The sequence below is a fragment of the Canis lupus genome, chromosome 10 (assembly GCF_011100685.1).
Source record: "Canis lupus familiaris isolate Mischka breed German Shepherd chromosome 10, alternate assembly UU_Cfam_GSD_1.0, whole genome shotgun sequence".
Lineage (NCBI taxonomy): Eukaryota > Metazoa > Chordata > Mammalia > Carnivora > Canidae > Canis > Canis lupus.
Genome location: NC_049231.1, coordinates 23,411,184 through 23,427,501, shown reverse-complemented (window position 1 = coordinate 23,427,501; position 16,318 = coordinate 23,411,184). Strand labels below are relative to the sequence as shown.

At 51.2% G+C, this 16,318-nt stretch overlaps 1 protein-coding gene across 11 annotated transcripts in view; it reads right to left on the bottom strand.

Moving 5' to 3' along the window:
- TTLL1 (tubulin tyrosine ligase like 1) overlaps positions 1–13,510 on the bottom strand; it is a 46,502-nt gene extending 32,992 nt beyond the window's left edge. For 4 of the 11 annotated variants that reach the window (XR_005365530.1, XR_005365531.1, XR_005365529.1 and 1 more), the window contains exons 1-2: positions 6,554–6,581; positions 3,870–3,986 (exon numbers count right to left, since the gene is read on the bottom strand). Coding sequence is in view for 6 of the 11 variants with exons in the window: in XM_038550298.1 (XP_038406226.1) it covers positions 3,870–3,986; positions 5,645–5,739 (212 nt within the window). In the remaining 5 variants the exon portion in view is untranslated. Of the gene's footprint in view, positions 1–3,869; positions 3,987–5,616; positions 5,784–6,148; positions 6,201–6,531; positions 6,608–13,373 lie in introns of those variants that run through there. The other 7 variants (XM_038550298.1, XM_038550301.1, XM_038550299.1 and 4 more) reach the window with 7 other exon arrangements.
- Between the last annotated feature and the right edge of the window lie 2,808 nt (positions 13,511–16,318).

Below are 16,318 nucleotides of genomic sequence, written 5' to 3'. Positions count from 1 at the left end.
TGTCTCTGCCTCTCTCTCTCTAGCTGTGTCTCTATGAATAAATAAATAAAATCTTAAAAAAAAAAAAATGAAGACCCTGGGTCACCCATCCTCCAAGGGCCTCCAGGGGTCCTCCTAGGGGTCCTCCCAGGTTCCTTACTTAGTGTAGCCTCACTGGTACCCCTCCACCTACATCCTGCCTATAAATCAGCAGTCAGACTGCAAGGCCTGAGGAGCTGCAGGTCAATTTGGGGGCATATCTCCATTTAGACCAGCCACACTTACGTGCTCATCAGCCCTGTGGTTAGTGGCTCCCATACCGGGCAGGCCTAGACCCTTATGTCATTAAGGGAGGCAAACAGGTGTCTTCTATGCTTTCGTTTCTCCTTCAAGTACTGGCAGGAAAATTTCCACAAGGAGAAATTTTCTTTCATCATCAACTTGAACACCCAAAACATAGTTCATACAGGAGAGACTAACAAAATGCTTAATTCTTTCCCTTTATTGGTTTTCAAAATAATGAGCTCGTTTCCTACCATCCTGAGGTATGTGACAACATATATTCTGGGTCTCTATTACTGCAGAGCAAACTGCCCAGTGTTAGCAACTCAGGACAACAACCATTGCATCACATATCATGGTTTTGTGGATCAAGATTTGGGGCAGGGCTCAGCTGAGCATGCTTCTGCTCCATGTGGCACCCACTGAGGTCACTCAGTGGTATTCAGGCCGTGGCTAATCTAATCTGGAGGGTCCAAGACGGGTTTGTTCCTATGTCTGGCACCTTGGCAGGCATGGCTGGAAGGCCAGACGTGGCTGCAACTGGCGCACACGACACCTATACAAGCTCCTCCGGCAAGACAGTGCCGGGTCGTCAGGCTTCTCACACGTCAGTTGTGGCTCCCGTAACAGGTTCCCATAAAGGAAATGGAAGCTGCTAGGTTCTTAAGGCCTAGGCCCAGACATGTCTCACTTTGGCTTTGCTTTGGCCAAAAATGTGGCAGAAGCGATGCTGTGCCACTTCGAGACTAGCCCTGAAAGGCCTTCAGAGCTTCCACCCGCCTTCCTGGACCCCAGCCACCACAGAAGAACAAGCCCCAGCTAGCCAGCTGGAGGGATGGGAAAGATGTGCGGAGAAGCCACTGTTGTCCTAGCCGAGGGCATCCAAGACCAGACAAGCCCCAGCTGACCCCCCCAGGTGACAGCAGATGCACCAGTGAGCCCAGGCAGGATCGGCTAAGTCCTGCGGGACCAAAAGTACCACCTAGCCAAACCTATAAATGCATGTGCTGTAGAAACAGTTGTTTCAGGGCACCTGGGTGGTTCAGTGGTTGAGTGTCTGCCTTTGGCTCAGGTCATGATCCCGAGGTCCTGGGATCGAGTCCCGATTGGGCTCCCCACAGGGAGCCTGCTTCTCCCTCTGCCTGTGTCTCTGCCTCTCTCTGGGTCTCTCATGAATAAATAAATAAAATCTTAAAAAAAAAATGCTCTCAAAAACAAAGAAGTTGCTTTAAGCCCTAAGTTTCGTGGTGTTTGTCACACGCCATCAATCTGGCCATAAAAAACTAATACACCCCCTCCAGCACAGCCATGGCTTTCGCGTTTCTCATTGCTCCTATTTCCTGCCCATATGCAAGCCGTGATCAGAACAGTTTCATAGTATGTTTTTCTTCACACTTATTGTTATACAATTTTCTGAGCTGCTTTATAATTGTCACAGTTATTTTAATGGCTATCCCATAATCTACCCAGTTAACAGTTACCTTTCCCAAACCATTTAACATTTAGCCGCCAATATTTTACGCTGATCAGTTTTTAAGACTTAGTTAAAAACTGCTTAAAGACACTGCTTAAAACAGCTCTCAAGAGAGCTAATATCCAAAGTTATACAGTCCCACTCTCTCTCTCTCTCTCTTGTTCAGACTAGCTCTGAAATGCTTCTTATGTGGCACGAAGAAGGGAGGCGCTCTGCACCCTCCCAAGCGTTGATTAATCACTCAGAGAAGCCAAAAGGACTGAGTATTGGCTAAACCCATGGCACGGAGCCATGGGACACAAAGCAGTAAGTACAAAACACTCTTTTTCTCTAATGACATTTCAATATTTTATTTATTTATTTGAGAGAAAGAGAGAGAGAGAGCACGCGAGCACAAGCAGGGAGTGGGGCAGCTCGACCCCAGGACCCTGGGATCATAACCTGAGCCAAAGGCAGCTGTTTAACTGACTGAGCCACCCAGGCACCCCTACAAAATACTTGTATTCAGCCTTTCTCCCAGAGTCCCATGGAAGCAGGGCTCTGGCTGTATTACTTCATTCTACCTTAGAGAAATATATAAACGTGATGCCAAGCCACACATGGGTGCTGCATTTCTCTGAAAATGCTTTCTCTGCCTGCATTCCATGCTCCTCAAGGAAAATTAGGCTGTGGTTTAAAACACAGGTACCTTAAACTGCTACACAAGCAAAGAAAGGGTCATCCCTCCCATCATTGCTGAAGACAAAAGCTGCATTCCAGCCTACTCTGCATCTGAGCCAGGGCCAGGCTCTGGGATGCTGGCATAAGCCAGACAAGGTCCTCGCTGTCACGGGGCTCACAGTAACATGAAAAGAGGGGACAGGCAGGGAAATCACAAATCATGGCACACAGCACTCACCGCCTGACACCAAAGAAAGGCTGAGCGTCTGGAAGCACAGGAGGCTTCTGGGGTGGGCAGCTTGTGAGCTGGTGCATGAAGGACGGAGACAGCACGTGCTTATGCAGCACCCATCACACGCCAAGCTCTTTGCTTTACTGACTCATTCAAACTTCAAACAACCATATTTGCAAAGAAAGGTCAAGTCCTTTGCTAATGGCCACACAGACAGCACTGCGGGAGCCAGGGTGTGAGGCCAGGCATGACCTGGCTTTGCGGTCTGGACATCTAACCGCGGGATGCATCGCACCTCTCAAAGATGGGCTGAGAGGACAGAAAGCACACCATTGACAAAGGTGCAGAAGCAAGAATGTTTTAGTAGGTCAACAGGAGAAAAGGTGCCAACTGCTCTGGGGCCTGGGGGAGAAAGAAGTGGCGAGAAGGAGGCCAAGTAACATCTCTCAAGGCAGCAGCGGGGAGCAGGTCTCAGGGAGGGCAGGTGCATAGAGTAAAAAAGCCTCCAGAGAGCCACCAACTCCCCCTCCCTTGGAGATTCACCCCATGTTCTGGGCCCAGGAGCTGCAGAGGCATGGGGAGGCCCCAGCAGAGGAGGCTCTCATGGCTCTGTTTCAGCATACAACCCTGCCAGAGTGTGGGGGCTGCCCTGAGGCAGGGGCAGACCAGGCCTGCACAGGGGAGGACACAGGACCTCACCTTGTGAAGGCAGACAGGACAAGGGCAGGAGTCTATGGCAATGCTCATGTTTCCAGTTGCAGGGAGCACCACCAGGGTGTCAGCGCCAAACGCTGCTTTCTTTTTTATTCCTCCTGTCATTCACTTTTCAGTGCTGTGGACCAGTCCTACTGGCAGCCTCTGCCATGTGAGAAGAAGCGAAGAGGGCACAGATCCTTCCCCACAGGTGCCTTCCCCAGCGCCTGGCAGTAAGGCACTGAGAATGCTAAGCAGGGGGGCCTCTGGTTTCTCACCCAGAGCCCTGCAGTCTCAGCCATGCTGGCTTGTGTGCAGAACCATCCCAGCACTTCTGCCACCAGGCTGATAAACAGGAGCATGGGAACACCCCACAATGTGTACGAGCCAAGGGCTTTCTCGTCGTGTGCGGTGGAGGAGACTTGGGAATGGAAGATGTGTAACGGGAGGCGTCCCCTGAGAATGCAGCCTGCACCCGGGATACCAGCATTCACAAGATTGATAGGTCGGCTTCAGAAAAACAATCAGATCCTGCTTTTTAATACTTACCAGTAAAAATTCCAATCTTCATTTTCTGTCACTTGGACCCATCCTCTCTTTTCAAAGTTATTTATCAGCACTGACTTCTCGATATCAGTGACCCATTTCACTTTTCCTGCCATAATCCTGGAAGAGGTCAACCTGTTAGTGCTTTGAAATGTCAAGAGCAAGAAACTTCCCCTGGTGCATCCTACGCTCCACTTGCCCGGGCAGCAGTTCTTGGCCAGGGGCCACTCTGTCCCTGAGAGGACATCGGGCCCTGTCTTTTGTTGTCACAACTGGGGGCAGGAATACTTCTAGTGAGTAGAGGCCAGAGGCCATGGTGCTGCCCACAGACACCATCCCCCCTCCCTCCATAGCAAGTCACCCAGGCCAAAATGTCAGCTGTACCAAGACTATGAGATCCTGGCCTACTGGGGCAGGGGCGGGGGGCAGAGACAGGCAGCAACTGGTCACCACCCGACATGCATTGCAATGGTGACAGGAGCCACAAGGCAGAGGCAGCACCTGGGGCTGCAAAAGCAGAGACAGGAGGGGGCCTGTGCAGGGTAGCTGTGGAAGACTGTCCTGACCAGGGGGCCCTGGAGCTGGCTTCCCAAGGGTGGGTGGAGCCTATCCCAATGGGAGCACCTCCCCCACCAAGGGCTGCTGCTTCCCTGCTTCCTCCCCTGCCCTGCTCCAACTCACTCTCTGTAAGTGAGGTGACCTTTAAGTGTTTATCTGACCACAACACTCCCATTTACTAGCCTCTCTGGTTCCCCAGGACACTTGAAATACGCAGACCAGGGTGCCTGGGTAGCTCAGTTGGTGAAGCAGTGAAGCATCTGCCTTCAGCTCAGGTCATGATCCCTGGGTCCTGGGATCGAGTCCCAATCAGACTCCCTGCTCAGTAGGGAGACTGCTTCTCCGTCTCCCTCTTCCCCTCCCCCCAGCTCATGCACAAGCTCGCTCTCAAATAAATAAAATCTTTAAAAAAAAATTCACAAACCCCTGGCCCTCACCTGCTTCTCCTTCACCTGCTGTGTTCTCACCACACCGGACTTCTCTGCCCATACCCGACCTCAGGGCCTTAGAACGTGCTTGGTGTCTGTGCCTGAGGCACTCCCCTCCCTCTCTGCCTGGCTAAGCCCACTCATCTGCCAGCATAGGTGAATGTCACCTCCTCCACAAAGCCTCCCTGACTCCCCACCTGGTACACAGCTGCTCGGCACTCCTACACTCCTGTCCCTGCTAGAGGGCAGGGGGCTGGCTCTTCTTTGCTGCTCTGGGCCCAGGGCCTAGCACTGCACCTGGCATGTGGTACATGCTCCATTCAGACTGACTGACTGTGGCCCCAAGTCTGTTAAAAGATGGGCACCCAAGGATCCCTGCATGCTCAGGGGCTGGGCACCTGCCTTCAGCTCAGGGCGTGATCCTGGGGTCCCGGGATTGAGTCCCGCATCGGGCTCCCTACAGGAGGCCTGCTTCTCCCTCTGCCTGTGTCTCTGCCTCTCTCTTTCATGAATAAATAAATCTTAAAAAAAAAAAAAAGATGGGCACCCAGGTCTGCCTTGCCTTGGGAGAGGGAAAAGAGAAGGCACTCCCGTGAGCTTTCACACAAAATCAGCCCACTGCCTCCTCACCCTGCCCAGCAGTGGCGGTGTCACAGAGGTGGAACTGTGGTAGAGAACGGCTCTAGTTCGAGCCCCAATTCCAGCACTCACTAGCTGTGTGACTCTGGGCAGGTTACTTAACCTCTCTAAACTTGTTTCTTTACCTTTAACAACAGTATTTACTCATCTCACCAGGTTACAGTGATGATCCGACGAGTGAACACTGAGAACAGTGCTTGGCACGTAGAAAGCACGCAAGAAATATTTGGTATTATTGCTGCCATCATCCCCACTTTACAGATTTGGAAGCTAAGCCTCAAAAGTTAGGAGCCTGAAGAAGAAACAGACTGACGGGAGTCAGGGAGCCCTGATTTGAACCCAGGGTGACTCTACTCCGAAGGGCCACCTCTTTTCACACAGTCTGCTGCCTCCTCTGAACCTGGCCCTCATTGGATGATGTCCATGCCCATGGGTAAGGTAAGGAATAAACAGAATCCCCTGTGCAAAGAAGCGAGAAGCTGCGGTATAACAATATGAGGCTGTTAACATGGGAAGTCAGCAGCCACCGCACAGAAATGATGGCAGAAGCCGCACAGGAGCTGAATCCCCACATGCTGTTACCCCGCAGCCCTCACCAGCAAACCCCACCTGGTGTCAAAACCCAGGCGGAGCCCTAGGGAGTTTACGGTTCTCTACCTGACTTCAGCCTCCGCGTCTGCATCCCTGCCCAATCCTGCTCCAACTCTGCCCCCTAGAGTCCAACTGCAGACCCGGAATTTTGAGGGAGAACCACCCCCCAGGCAGGCACCCCCCCACCCCACCCCCCACTGAAATCCCACCTGCAGTGACCCAGCAGGGTACTAAGGGGGCCTGAGCCTTATCTGTGCCCTATGCTTTACCTGTCAGAAAATGCTTCCCAGGTATGATCCCCAAAACCAATAAGGCAGACAGGGCAGGTATTCTCATCCTCACTTTACTGAGGACATGGAGCCTCCGAGGTGAGGTCTTCTGGTCAACCCCCACCCTCCCCCCGGCCCTTTCCTTCTGCTGTGGAACAGTGGGCACTAAGGAAAACCAACCTCTCAGGCTGGACGGACCCACCATAGAGCCAACAGGAACATCCAAGTTCGCTTCAGCGTCAGGGACTCCTCGTGCCTAAAAGAAAATTAACACACAGACAAAATGTACACGGCACAAGACCAAGAGACAGTTCTGTGGACACAGCGAAACCGTGAGGAGCTGCTGTATTCAGTGGCTGGCATCTTCTGCTGAACAGCTGCATGCCACAAGATGCTCTCCTTATTGTGATAGATATTTCTGATTCTATCACACTTCAAGTCCTGCTGGACTTCCCGAGCTGCCCTGCCACTTCTTCATTCACATGCCCCCTGCTTCGGCGGAACATCCCACCTCCTTGCTGCTCCATGAGCATGCGCAACCGTGCTCTCCACCTGCTGGCTGTCCACCCTCCACCCCAGGCCTCTCCCCACCCCACCGCTTCTCATCCAGCTCCGAGATCACAAAGATGCAGTTCAAAGGCCACCTACCCCAGGGAGCCATTCTCCCCACCTTTTCCCTCCACTTAAGCTTCTGTTATAATACATCTCCTGCTATTTTTGTTGGCACACAGAACTTCCTACCTTGCGTTTTAGCTCTTTGCATACTTTCTTTGAGTATGCTCAAGTAAGCTTTACTTGCATGAGTGTGCAAGGTGAGGACTCTGTCACCTGCTTCCTTTTCATCGCACTGACTCCTTCTAGATTTAGGTGTGAGCATTTGCAACAACCCTCACAGTCCATGTGGCCAGCCCCATTAGCTCCAGTACCCAGCCCACTGGCACATGGGAGTCAATGCCGACTCCTTGTGAAACTGAGAAAACAGACACATCCTCAAGGATCAGTCCTTTGATTCAACTCTTTGCTTACAAGACTCACTTCCTTGTAAATGTTATGGGTTGAACTGTATTCTCAAAAAAGATATGTTGAGGGGTGCCTGGCTGGCTCAGTCGGTAGAGCATGTGACTCTTGATCTCAGGGTCATGAGTTCAAGCCCCACATTGGGTGTGCATGTTACTTAAAAAAAAAAAAAAAAGAAGAAGAAAGAAGAGGAAACCTGGACAGAGACATCCACAGACAGAGAATGCCATGTAATGACACAGGTACAACAGACACACAGGACAGATGGTCACGTGAACATGAAGGCAGAGATCAGAGCTATGCTGCCATGAGCCAAGAAAAGTCTGGGTCCACCAAAAGCTGGAAGGGGCAAGGAATCCTCCCTAGATTCTTCAAAGACAGCTCGGCTCCACCAACACCTTGATTTCAGACTTCTGGCCTTACTGAGCTACTCACTTCATGGCATCTGATAGTACAGCCCTTGGAAACTAATACAAGACACAACCTTCCTAGATACCAGCAGAAAAAGAACCTATAGAGAGTTTTAAATATATGTGAGGGAGACAGAGCACAATAAAGTAGTGAACAAAAGGACAAAACAGTTACTTATGGTTAAAAAAGAAGAAAACGGGGCAGCCCAGGTGGCTCAGCGGTTTAGCACCGCCTTCAGCCCAGGGTGTGATCCTGGAGACCCGGGATCAAGTCCCACATCGGGCTCCCCGCAGGGAGCCTGCTTCTCCCTCTGCCTGTGTCTCTGCCTCTCTGTCTCTCATGAATAAATAAATAAAAACTCTTAAAAAAAAAAAAAAAGGAAAGAAATGAACTAAGGCCACCTGTCCCCTAAAGGGACACAGGACCTCTTTCCAGAAATGCACCAAACCAGCATGATGACCACTACTGAGCACCAATGACAAGGCAGCCTCAGAAGAGCCAGAGGAGGGCAGCTGGGTGGCTCAGTGGTTGAGCATCTGCCTTTGACTAAGGTTGTGATCCCAGGGTCCTAGGATCAAGTCCTGTATCGGGCTCCCCACAGGGAGCCTGCTTCTCCTTCTGCCTGTGTCTCTGCCTCTCTCTCTTTGTCTACCATGAATAAATAAATAACATCTTTTAAAAAAAAAGAAAAAGAAGAAGAGCCAGAGGGACTGCAGTTCCTCTGCACCTGAAGCTTGGAGACTCAGTCCATCTCCAGTGCTTTCCTGTCTATGGGTACTCGCAAGTTTTCTTGGGGCCTCAGTCTCCCCCATGATAAAAATAGGCATGAAAGCCACAGGTCCCTCGCAGTATGGCTGAAGACTATTGCAAGGTCAGGCAGGTGTGTCCCTGGAACACCATCAGTACGCCAAACAGTTCACTGGATTTGAAACAAGTGTACTAGCTTCCCCTGAAGAGCCCTGAAACTTTCCCCGATTCGGCCCTGCACACTCGTGCACTTCAGCCCCTTCTCCCAGCGGGCCTCCCAGGCCCCTAGCCCAGTGCTGGAGAGCAGCCCCGCCCTCGCGGGGTAGGTAATTACATATTGATATTATCACCCAAACGATAGCTTCCACTTATGAAGCACTAGAATCCATCAGGCACAGGGCTGGGCAGTTTGTGCATATTCTCCTCTACTACATGCATCCTTTTGGCTCACGAGCTACCAGAAGGCAGGTATTCTCCCCATTTACAGATGGGGAAAGTGACGCTCAGAGGGTAATAGGCAGAGCACACTGCAACCTGAGGACACTGACACTGCCTCCCCTGCCACTGTGTCAGCTGTCTGGTGACCCTGAGAGGGGGCGCTGATCGTCTGTTTCCCAGCACCCAACCAGGGCCAGGCACAGTGAGGGGGCTCAGAAATGGTCTGCAGAACAGAAAAAGGGACCAGCTGGCCAAGGACCAGCTCCTTCCCAACCCTAAGAAATACTAAGCCCTTTCCCTCAGAAAAATCAATAATGAAATACCTGATGTCTGATCGTTGTCCTGTTACTTCCTCGTGAAACAGAAAAAAAAAAAAAAAAAAAGTGAAGTTAGCAGTACCAGGTAATGAACTTAGTAGGCTACCTCTCTAGTGGTTCACGTGAACTGAAATGATAAGCCATTCGGTCAGCTACTTTCAAAACCGAGCATCACAGGAAGGGGTAACGACGATGTGCTGTATATACACAATGGAATAGGACTCAGTCATCAAAAAGAATGAAACCTTGCCTTTTGCAACCTCATGGATGGAACTAGAGGTTGTTATGCTAAGCAAAATAAGTCAGAAAAGGACAAATACGAAATCAATACATATGATTTCACTCATATGTGGAATTTAGGAAACAAAACAAGCGAACAGCGAAACAGGTGAACCTACAGGGAGGAGGGAGAAAGGGAAACAAACCATAAGAGACTCTTAACGACGGAGAACAAACTGAGGGCTGCTGGGGAGGGATGGGGAGATGGGGGATGGGGACAGAGGAGGGCACTTGTCAGGATGCTCACTGGGTGTTGTACTTAAGTGACGAATCTCCCAATTCTATTCCTGAGCCCGATATTGCCCTGTATGTCAACTGACTAGAATTTAAAGAAAAATCTGAAAAAAATTTTAAAAACCCAAACTGAGCACCATAAAACCAAACCCAGAGCAACAGAGTTAGTTGTGTGCTGATCTCACACTGCAGGTGCTCGGAGGGTCGTGGGCTGTCACCACCTGAGCTATGCCAGCCGGGGCAAGGTCATTCGCAAACCAGGGAGTTGGCTATTCTCAGAACACGATGCGGGTCCCACCTCCCGGGCCGGGGGCAGGACCTTCAGACGCTTGAGGACAGGATTCCACAGCCTAGCCTCTCACCCAGCCACTCAGCGCTGACAGCCACTCAGTGTTGGGTCCGTGCAGGAGACACGAAGCTGCCTGGGACGAGCTGCTCGTGGCCTTGCTCCAAGGAGGCAAGAGGGGCACTCCACAGGCTGGAAGCCCCGGCAGCAAAGTGCCTTAGCAATCCAACAAAGCTCAGCCGTGGTCCTGATGGGGAAGGGACTACTGATTCATCTGGCAGCAAATTGTGCCAGCTCTACTCCAGAAGATTCCAGATCTGTCTGTGTCTCCCCCCAGCATCCCCGTAATCCCGGACGACCGTGACAGGCTACCACTGGTTTCCTTAGCGTCACCCTCACCCCACTGCACCCATTCTCTGCCTAGCAGTAGACTGACCCTTTCACACACACAAAGCAAATCATGTCACCCTGCCCATAAGCTTCTAGAAGCTTCCATTGCACCCAGAATAAAACTATCAGGGTACCTGGGTGGCTCAGTCAGTTGTGTCTGCCTTCAGCTCCCGTCATGCTCTCAGGGTCCTGGGATCGAGCCTGGCATCAGGCTCCCTGCTCCATGGGAGTCTGCTTCTCCCCCTGCCCATCCCCCTGCTTGTGCTCTGTCTCTCTGTCAAATAAATTATTAAATATTTAAAACAAAACAAAACTCCCAGTCTGCCCGTTACCTACAAGGTGGACCCCATGTGATCTGGGGTCCCATCACCTCTCAGGTCTTGCCTCCAGCACCCTCCCCACCCATCAGCCCTCCAGCTCCTGGCCGCCCTTTAGCTCCTCACAACCACCAAGCTGCATCCTCTGAAAGCTTTGCTCACCCCGATATCTGGCCCCTTCTCGAAGGTGAACTCTTCAGTCTGGCTTTCCCAATCCCAATCTTAATGCCCCCTACTTGTCACATTGTCACTTTACTTCTCCGTGGCACTCAGGCTGCACAAAATTGTTTAGTCCAGCGCCAACTTGAGACATGACCCATGAACCCACAATACCAGCGTCACCAGGACCTCATTAGAAATTCATATTGTTGGGATGCCTGGGTGGCTCAGCGGTTTAGCGCCTGCCTTTGGCCCAGGGTGTGATCCTAGAGACCCTGGACCAAGTCCCACATCAGGCTCCCTGCATGGAGCCTGCTTCTCCCTCTGCCTGTCTCTGCCTCTCTCTCTATGTCTCTCATGAATAAATAAATAAAATACTAAAAAAAAAAAAACAAATTGTTGAGCTTCCCCCAACCCCTTATGTGGATATATACCCTTGGACTCTGGGAGTGGGGCCCAGGAATCCGTATCTTAACAAGCTGTCAGGTGAGAGTCCTACCTTTGCTCAAGTTTGAAAAGAACTGGTCTAGTTCACTTATTTGGTTCCCTGGTGATTACCTGTCTTTGACACACGAATCTCACATCAGGAGAGCAGAGATGTCGTTCTGCGTTATTGCCTACTGAATCCCCAGCATCCAGAATAGCATCTAATAATAGCAGGTGCTCGATCAATATTTGATGAATTAACAAAAATAAAGACGTAGATTCCCTCCAGAACCAATCAAACAAGAGCTGTCTGTGCCAAGCAGTGAATCAGGCATGGCCTAGCCCTACAGGGGCTATTAGACCTGCCGGCGAGAGAAAGCGGTAAACAGGCACACCCTCCAAGACTTTCACAGTGTTTTCCAGGGACCTGAACTGGGAGACAAGGATGGGGTTCAGTGAATCTCCACTGAGTGAGGGAACACCACAGGGAATATCGACACCTACAACCCCAGGAGGACAAACCTTTGCCAAAAGGCCTTTCACTTCCCAGAGTTATGACTACTTCCAGACAAAAGCCAGGACAGTGTTTCAGGGAAAATGGCAAACAGAGAGAAGGGGTGACATTCATAGAGTCCATGCACTTTTCTGGGTCCAGCCATAAACAACAGGAGCTCTCTCTGTCCCCAACCCTGCTATCCCAAACACTTTAAGTCACTTCACTATCACTTTCAATAAAGTCCCAACTAGGCCAGGAGTCTAGGGCATTTCGATTCCTTTCCACCTAGTCTTCCTTGAAAAGGAAAAAGTACCATGTTTAAAGAAAATAATACGGAATAGCATAAATGAGGGGCACCTGGGTAGCTCAGTGGTTGAGCGTCTGCCTTTGGCTCAGGGTGTGATCCCCGGGTCCTAGGATCGAGTCCTGCATGGGGCTCTGCAGGGAGCCTGCTTCTCCCTCTGCCTGTGTCTCTGACACTCTATGTGTCTCTTGTGAATAAATAAATAAAATCTGTTTTTAAAAAAAGAAAAATAGGGATCCCTGGGTGGCGTAGCGGTTTGGCACCTGCCTTTGGCCCAGGGCCCAATCCTGGAGACCCGGGATCGAATCCCACGTAGGGCTCCCGGTGCATGGAGCCTGCTTCTCCCTCTGCCTGTGTTTCTGCCTCTCTCTCTCTGTGTGACTATCATAAATAAAAATTTAAAAAAGAAAAGAAAAAGAAAAATAGCGTAAATGACAACTTCTGCACAACTATATGGCCACCATCTATCTCCACACCCCCCTGGGAGACACTGTCAGGCTCTACAGCAACTATTTAGCAATGCTTGCAATTCCTTGGGCACAGAGTAAGTCCAATCTTTTTGTAACCGTCACAACCCAGCACCAAAATGTGCTCATTCAATATTTTTATGAACAAAGAACCTCTTTGCAAACCCTACACTGCTTACAACAAATAAGATGCGTTTACTTCTAGAACGAGCCCCCCTAAAGCCCCAGCTACTCTATGCGCTGCAGGGCGACCTCCGCATCCCCACCCCCTTTAGACTGACAAACAGGGAGGGGAAATGCCCTGGTCCCATTGCCCTGGTCCCATCCCGCTGAGAAGGGCAAGCAGGGCGGGGGACACGAATCTGTCTCCAGACCAGAGCTGTCGCCACAGGTACACCGCGCCCTGCAAAAGATGCCCATAGAGACAATACAGGCTGCAAATGAATGGGGCGGGGGGAGCCCAGAGCGATGCAATTCCGGGCTAACCAGTATTAATAAGAATGCAATTACAACAAGCGGGCGGCACAGGGAAAGTCACAGGAGCTCGGAGGCATAACGGGCAGAGTGGCCAGCGCGGGCTTCCTGGAGGACGCGGGTCCCGCAAGCAGCACCTAAACCACGGGGCCGCGGCCACCGAAACCCGGGCGCCCACACTCGCTCGCGCATGCGCACTCGCCCGCCCCGGAGCGGCCACACCCTCGTCCCGGGAGGCGGCCTCCGCGGCGGGGCCTCACCTGTGCGCGCCGAGCCCGGAGGAGCGCCGAGCAGCGCGGAGCACCGCGGCCCCGCGCCGCGCCCCGGCCCTGCCTCCAGCCCCGCTCCGGCGCCGGCAGGAGGACGCCACCCGCAGCCCCGCGGACCTGCCCGCCGCGCGCCGCGCTCTGCTTCCGGGGCGGTGCTCTGGCAACCGAGGACGCGGCCGCTGGCGCCGCGACTGCTTCCGGGTCACGTTTTCAAGGCGGGTCTCTAAGCTCCCCGCCCCACGTGCAGGGAGGGGAGGTCCTAGGATGAGCTGGCGGTCCCTCCCCGGGCGGCTCGCAGCCTTCAGGGCCCAGAAATGAGGTCGAGAAGGGTCGGGGCGCGAGGTTGAGCCTGACGGTGGGGGGCAGAGCCGGGTGATGACTATAGATCCTGGGTCCTGTCCGACCTTGGTCCCTTCTGCTGCTGGGCCTCGGTGTCTGCAAGGTTGGGGCCGCCGGTAGCGCCCACATCGCGGGGCTTGCTGTTCTCCGGTGACATGTGCTCAGCTTGTAATAATCAGTAAAGGTAAAATACGTACTCCTTTGTCAAGTGTCCCCTGAGCATGGCGCGGGTCTAGTTTCTCAAGCTGTATTTTGTAAACTGTTAGGAAGCAGCTCAGCCCGGTGAGAATTTTATTTTATTTTATTTTATTTTTTAATTTTTATTTATTTATGATAGTCACAGAGAGAGAGAGAGGCACAGAGACACAGGCAGAGGGAGAAGCAGGCTCCATGCACCGGGAGCCCGACGTGGGATTCGATCCCGGGTCTCCAGGATCGCGCCCTGGGCCAAAGGCAGGCGCCAAACCGCTGCGCCACCCAGGGATCCCCCGGTGAGAATTTTAAAACTAGAGCCAGACCTGGATTGGATCCTTGCTCCAAAACCCACTAGCTGTGTGGCTTTAGACAGGTCACTTCCCTTATCTAAGCCTCAGTTTTGTATCTCAAATTGGGGATCATAGCACTTACATTGTGTGTGTTTTAAGATTTCATTTATTTATTTGAGAGAGAGAACAAGAGCAGGTTGGGGGGGGCAGAGGGAGAGGAAGAAGCAGGCTCCCCACTGAGCACGGAGCCTGTTTTGGGGCTGGATCCCAGGACCCTGAGGTCATGACCCCAGCTGAAGGCAGATGCTTAGTCAACTGAGCCACCCAGGTGCCCCAAAAGCGCTGACGTTGAAGGGTTATTAGGAAGATTTATTTATTTATTTATTTATTTATTTATTTATTTATTTATTTATTTATGAGAGAGAGAGACAGAGAGACAGAGATACAGGAGGAGGGAAAAGCAGGCTCCATGCCGGAACCTGACGTGGGACTCCATCCCGGGACTCCAGGATCACGCTCTGGGCCAAAGGCAGGCTCTAAACCGCCGAGCCACCCAGGGATCCCCAGGAAGATTATTTTTTTAAAAAGAAAGGCACTTGGGATCCCTGGGTGGCACAGCGGTTTAGCGCCTGCCTTTGGCCCAGGGCGCGATCCTGGAGACCCGGGATCAAATCCCTCGTCGGGCACCTGATGCATGGGGCCTGCTTCTCCCTCCTCCTCTGTCTCTTCCTCTCTCTCTCTATGTCTATCATAAATAATAAATAAATAAATAGGGATCCCTGGGTGGCGCAGGGCTTTGGCGCCTGCCTTTGGCCCAGGGCGCGATCCTGGAGACCCGGGATCGAATCCCACGTCAGGCTCCCGGTGCATGGAGCCTGCTTCTCCCTCTGCCTGTGTCTCTGCCCCTCTCTCTCTCTCTCTCTGTGACGATCATAAATAAATAAAAATTAAAAAAAAAAAAGAGTTTAAAAAAAAAATAAATAAATATTTAAAAAAAAGAAAGGCACTTTGTGTAGCACATAGTAACTGCTCAAATTGTTGAAATAATTCAAAATGAAAGAGCATGTATTCCAGATGTTTGTCAACCACAAGAGTGCACTTAGAAGCAGCACGAAAGAGGAGAAACAGAATATTACCTCCCTGCTTTGATACATCCTGGCTGTCTGGGCAGAAGCACATCCCATCCTCTCAATTACAATCCCAGAGAAATGGGAGTCATAATCTCCATCACTCAGGGGATGGAAAAGATTTTAAATTCCTGCTGACCAGCACCAAGGAAGGTGTATGTTTTACCACACCCTGCCCTTGTGAAGCATACATGCCATTCCACTAATTTTTTTTTAATTTTTATTTATTTTTATGATAGTCACACAGAGAGAGAGAGAGGCAGAGACACAGGCAGAGGGAGAAGCAGGCTCCATGCACCAGGAGCCCGATGTGGGATTCGATCCCGGGTCTCCAGGATCGCGCCCTGGGCCAAAGGCAGGCGCCAAACCGCTGCGCCACCCAGGGATCCCCATACATGCCATTCCAAAGAGCATCACCAGCACCCAAAGTATGAGAAGGCTTCGTGACAGCCAGTGGGGGGAGATCAACCTAACAGGGAAGAGCAAATAGTAAAAAAAAAAAAAAAAAAAAAAAAAAGAGTTGGGACCAATGTGAAGAATCAACTGGGAGCTAGGTAGTCCCCAGAAAGAAAAGACAGAAAACAGACTTTTGGGGCAGCCCGGGTGGCTCAGTGGTTTAGCGCGGCCTTCAGCTCAGGATGTGATCTTGGGAGACCCCAGATCGAATCCCACGTCGGGCTCCCTGCATGGAGCCTGCTTCTCCCTCTGCTTGTCTCTGCCTCTCTCTCTCTCTTTCTCTCTCTCTTGAATAAATAAAATCTTTAAAAAAGTTTTCAAAAAAAAAAAAGAAAACAGACTCTTCTTGCTTATCTAACCATGTAAATCTAGTTTAAAAAGTCTTCAAGGAGGGGATCAGACAACCAGACTACTTAGCATTTTTTAGTTAGTTTTTTTTTTTTTTTAAGATTTTATTTATTCATGAGAGACACAGAAGGAAAGAGAGGCAGAGACACAGGCAGAGGGAGAAGCAGGCTCCATGCAGGGA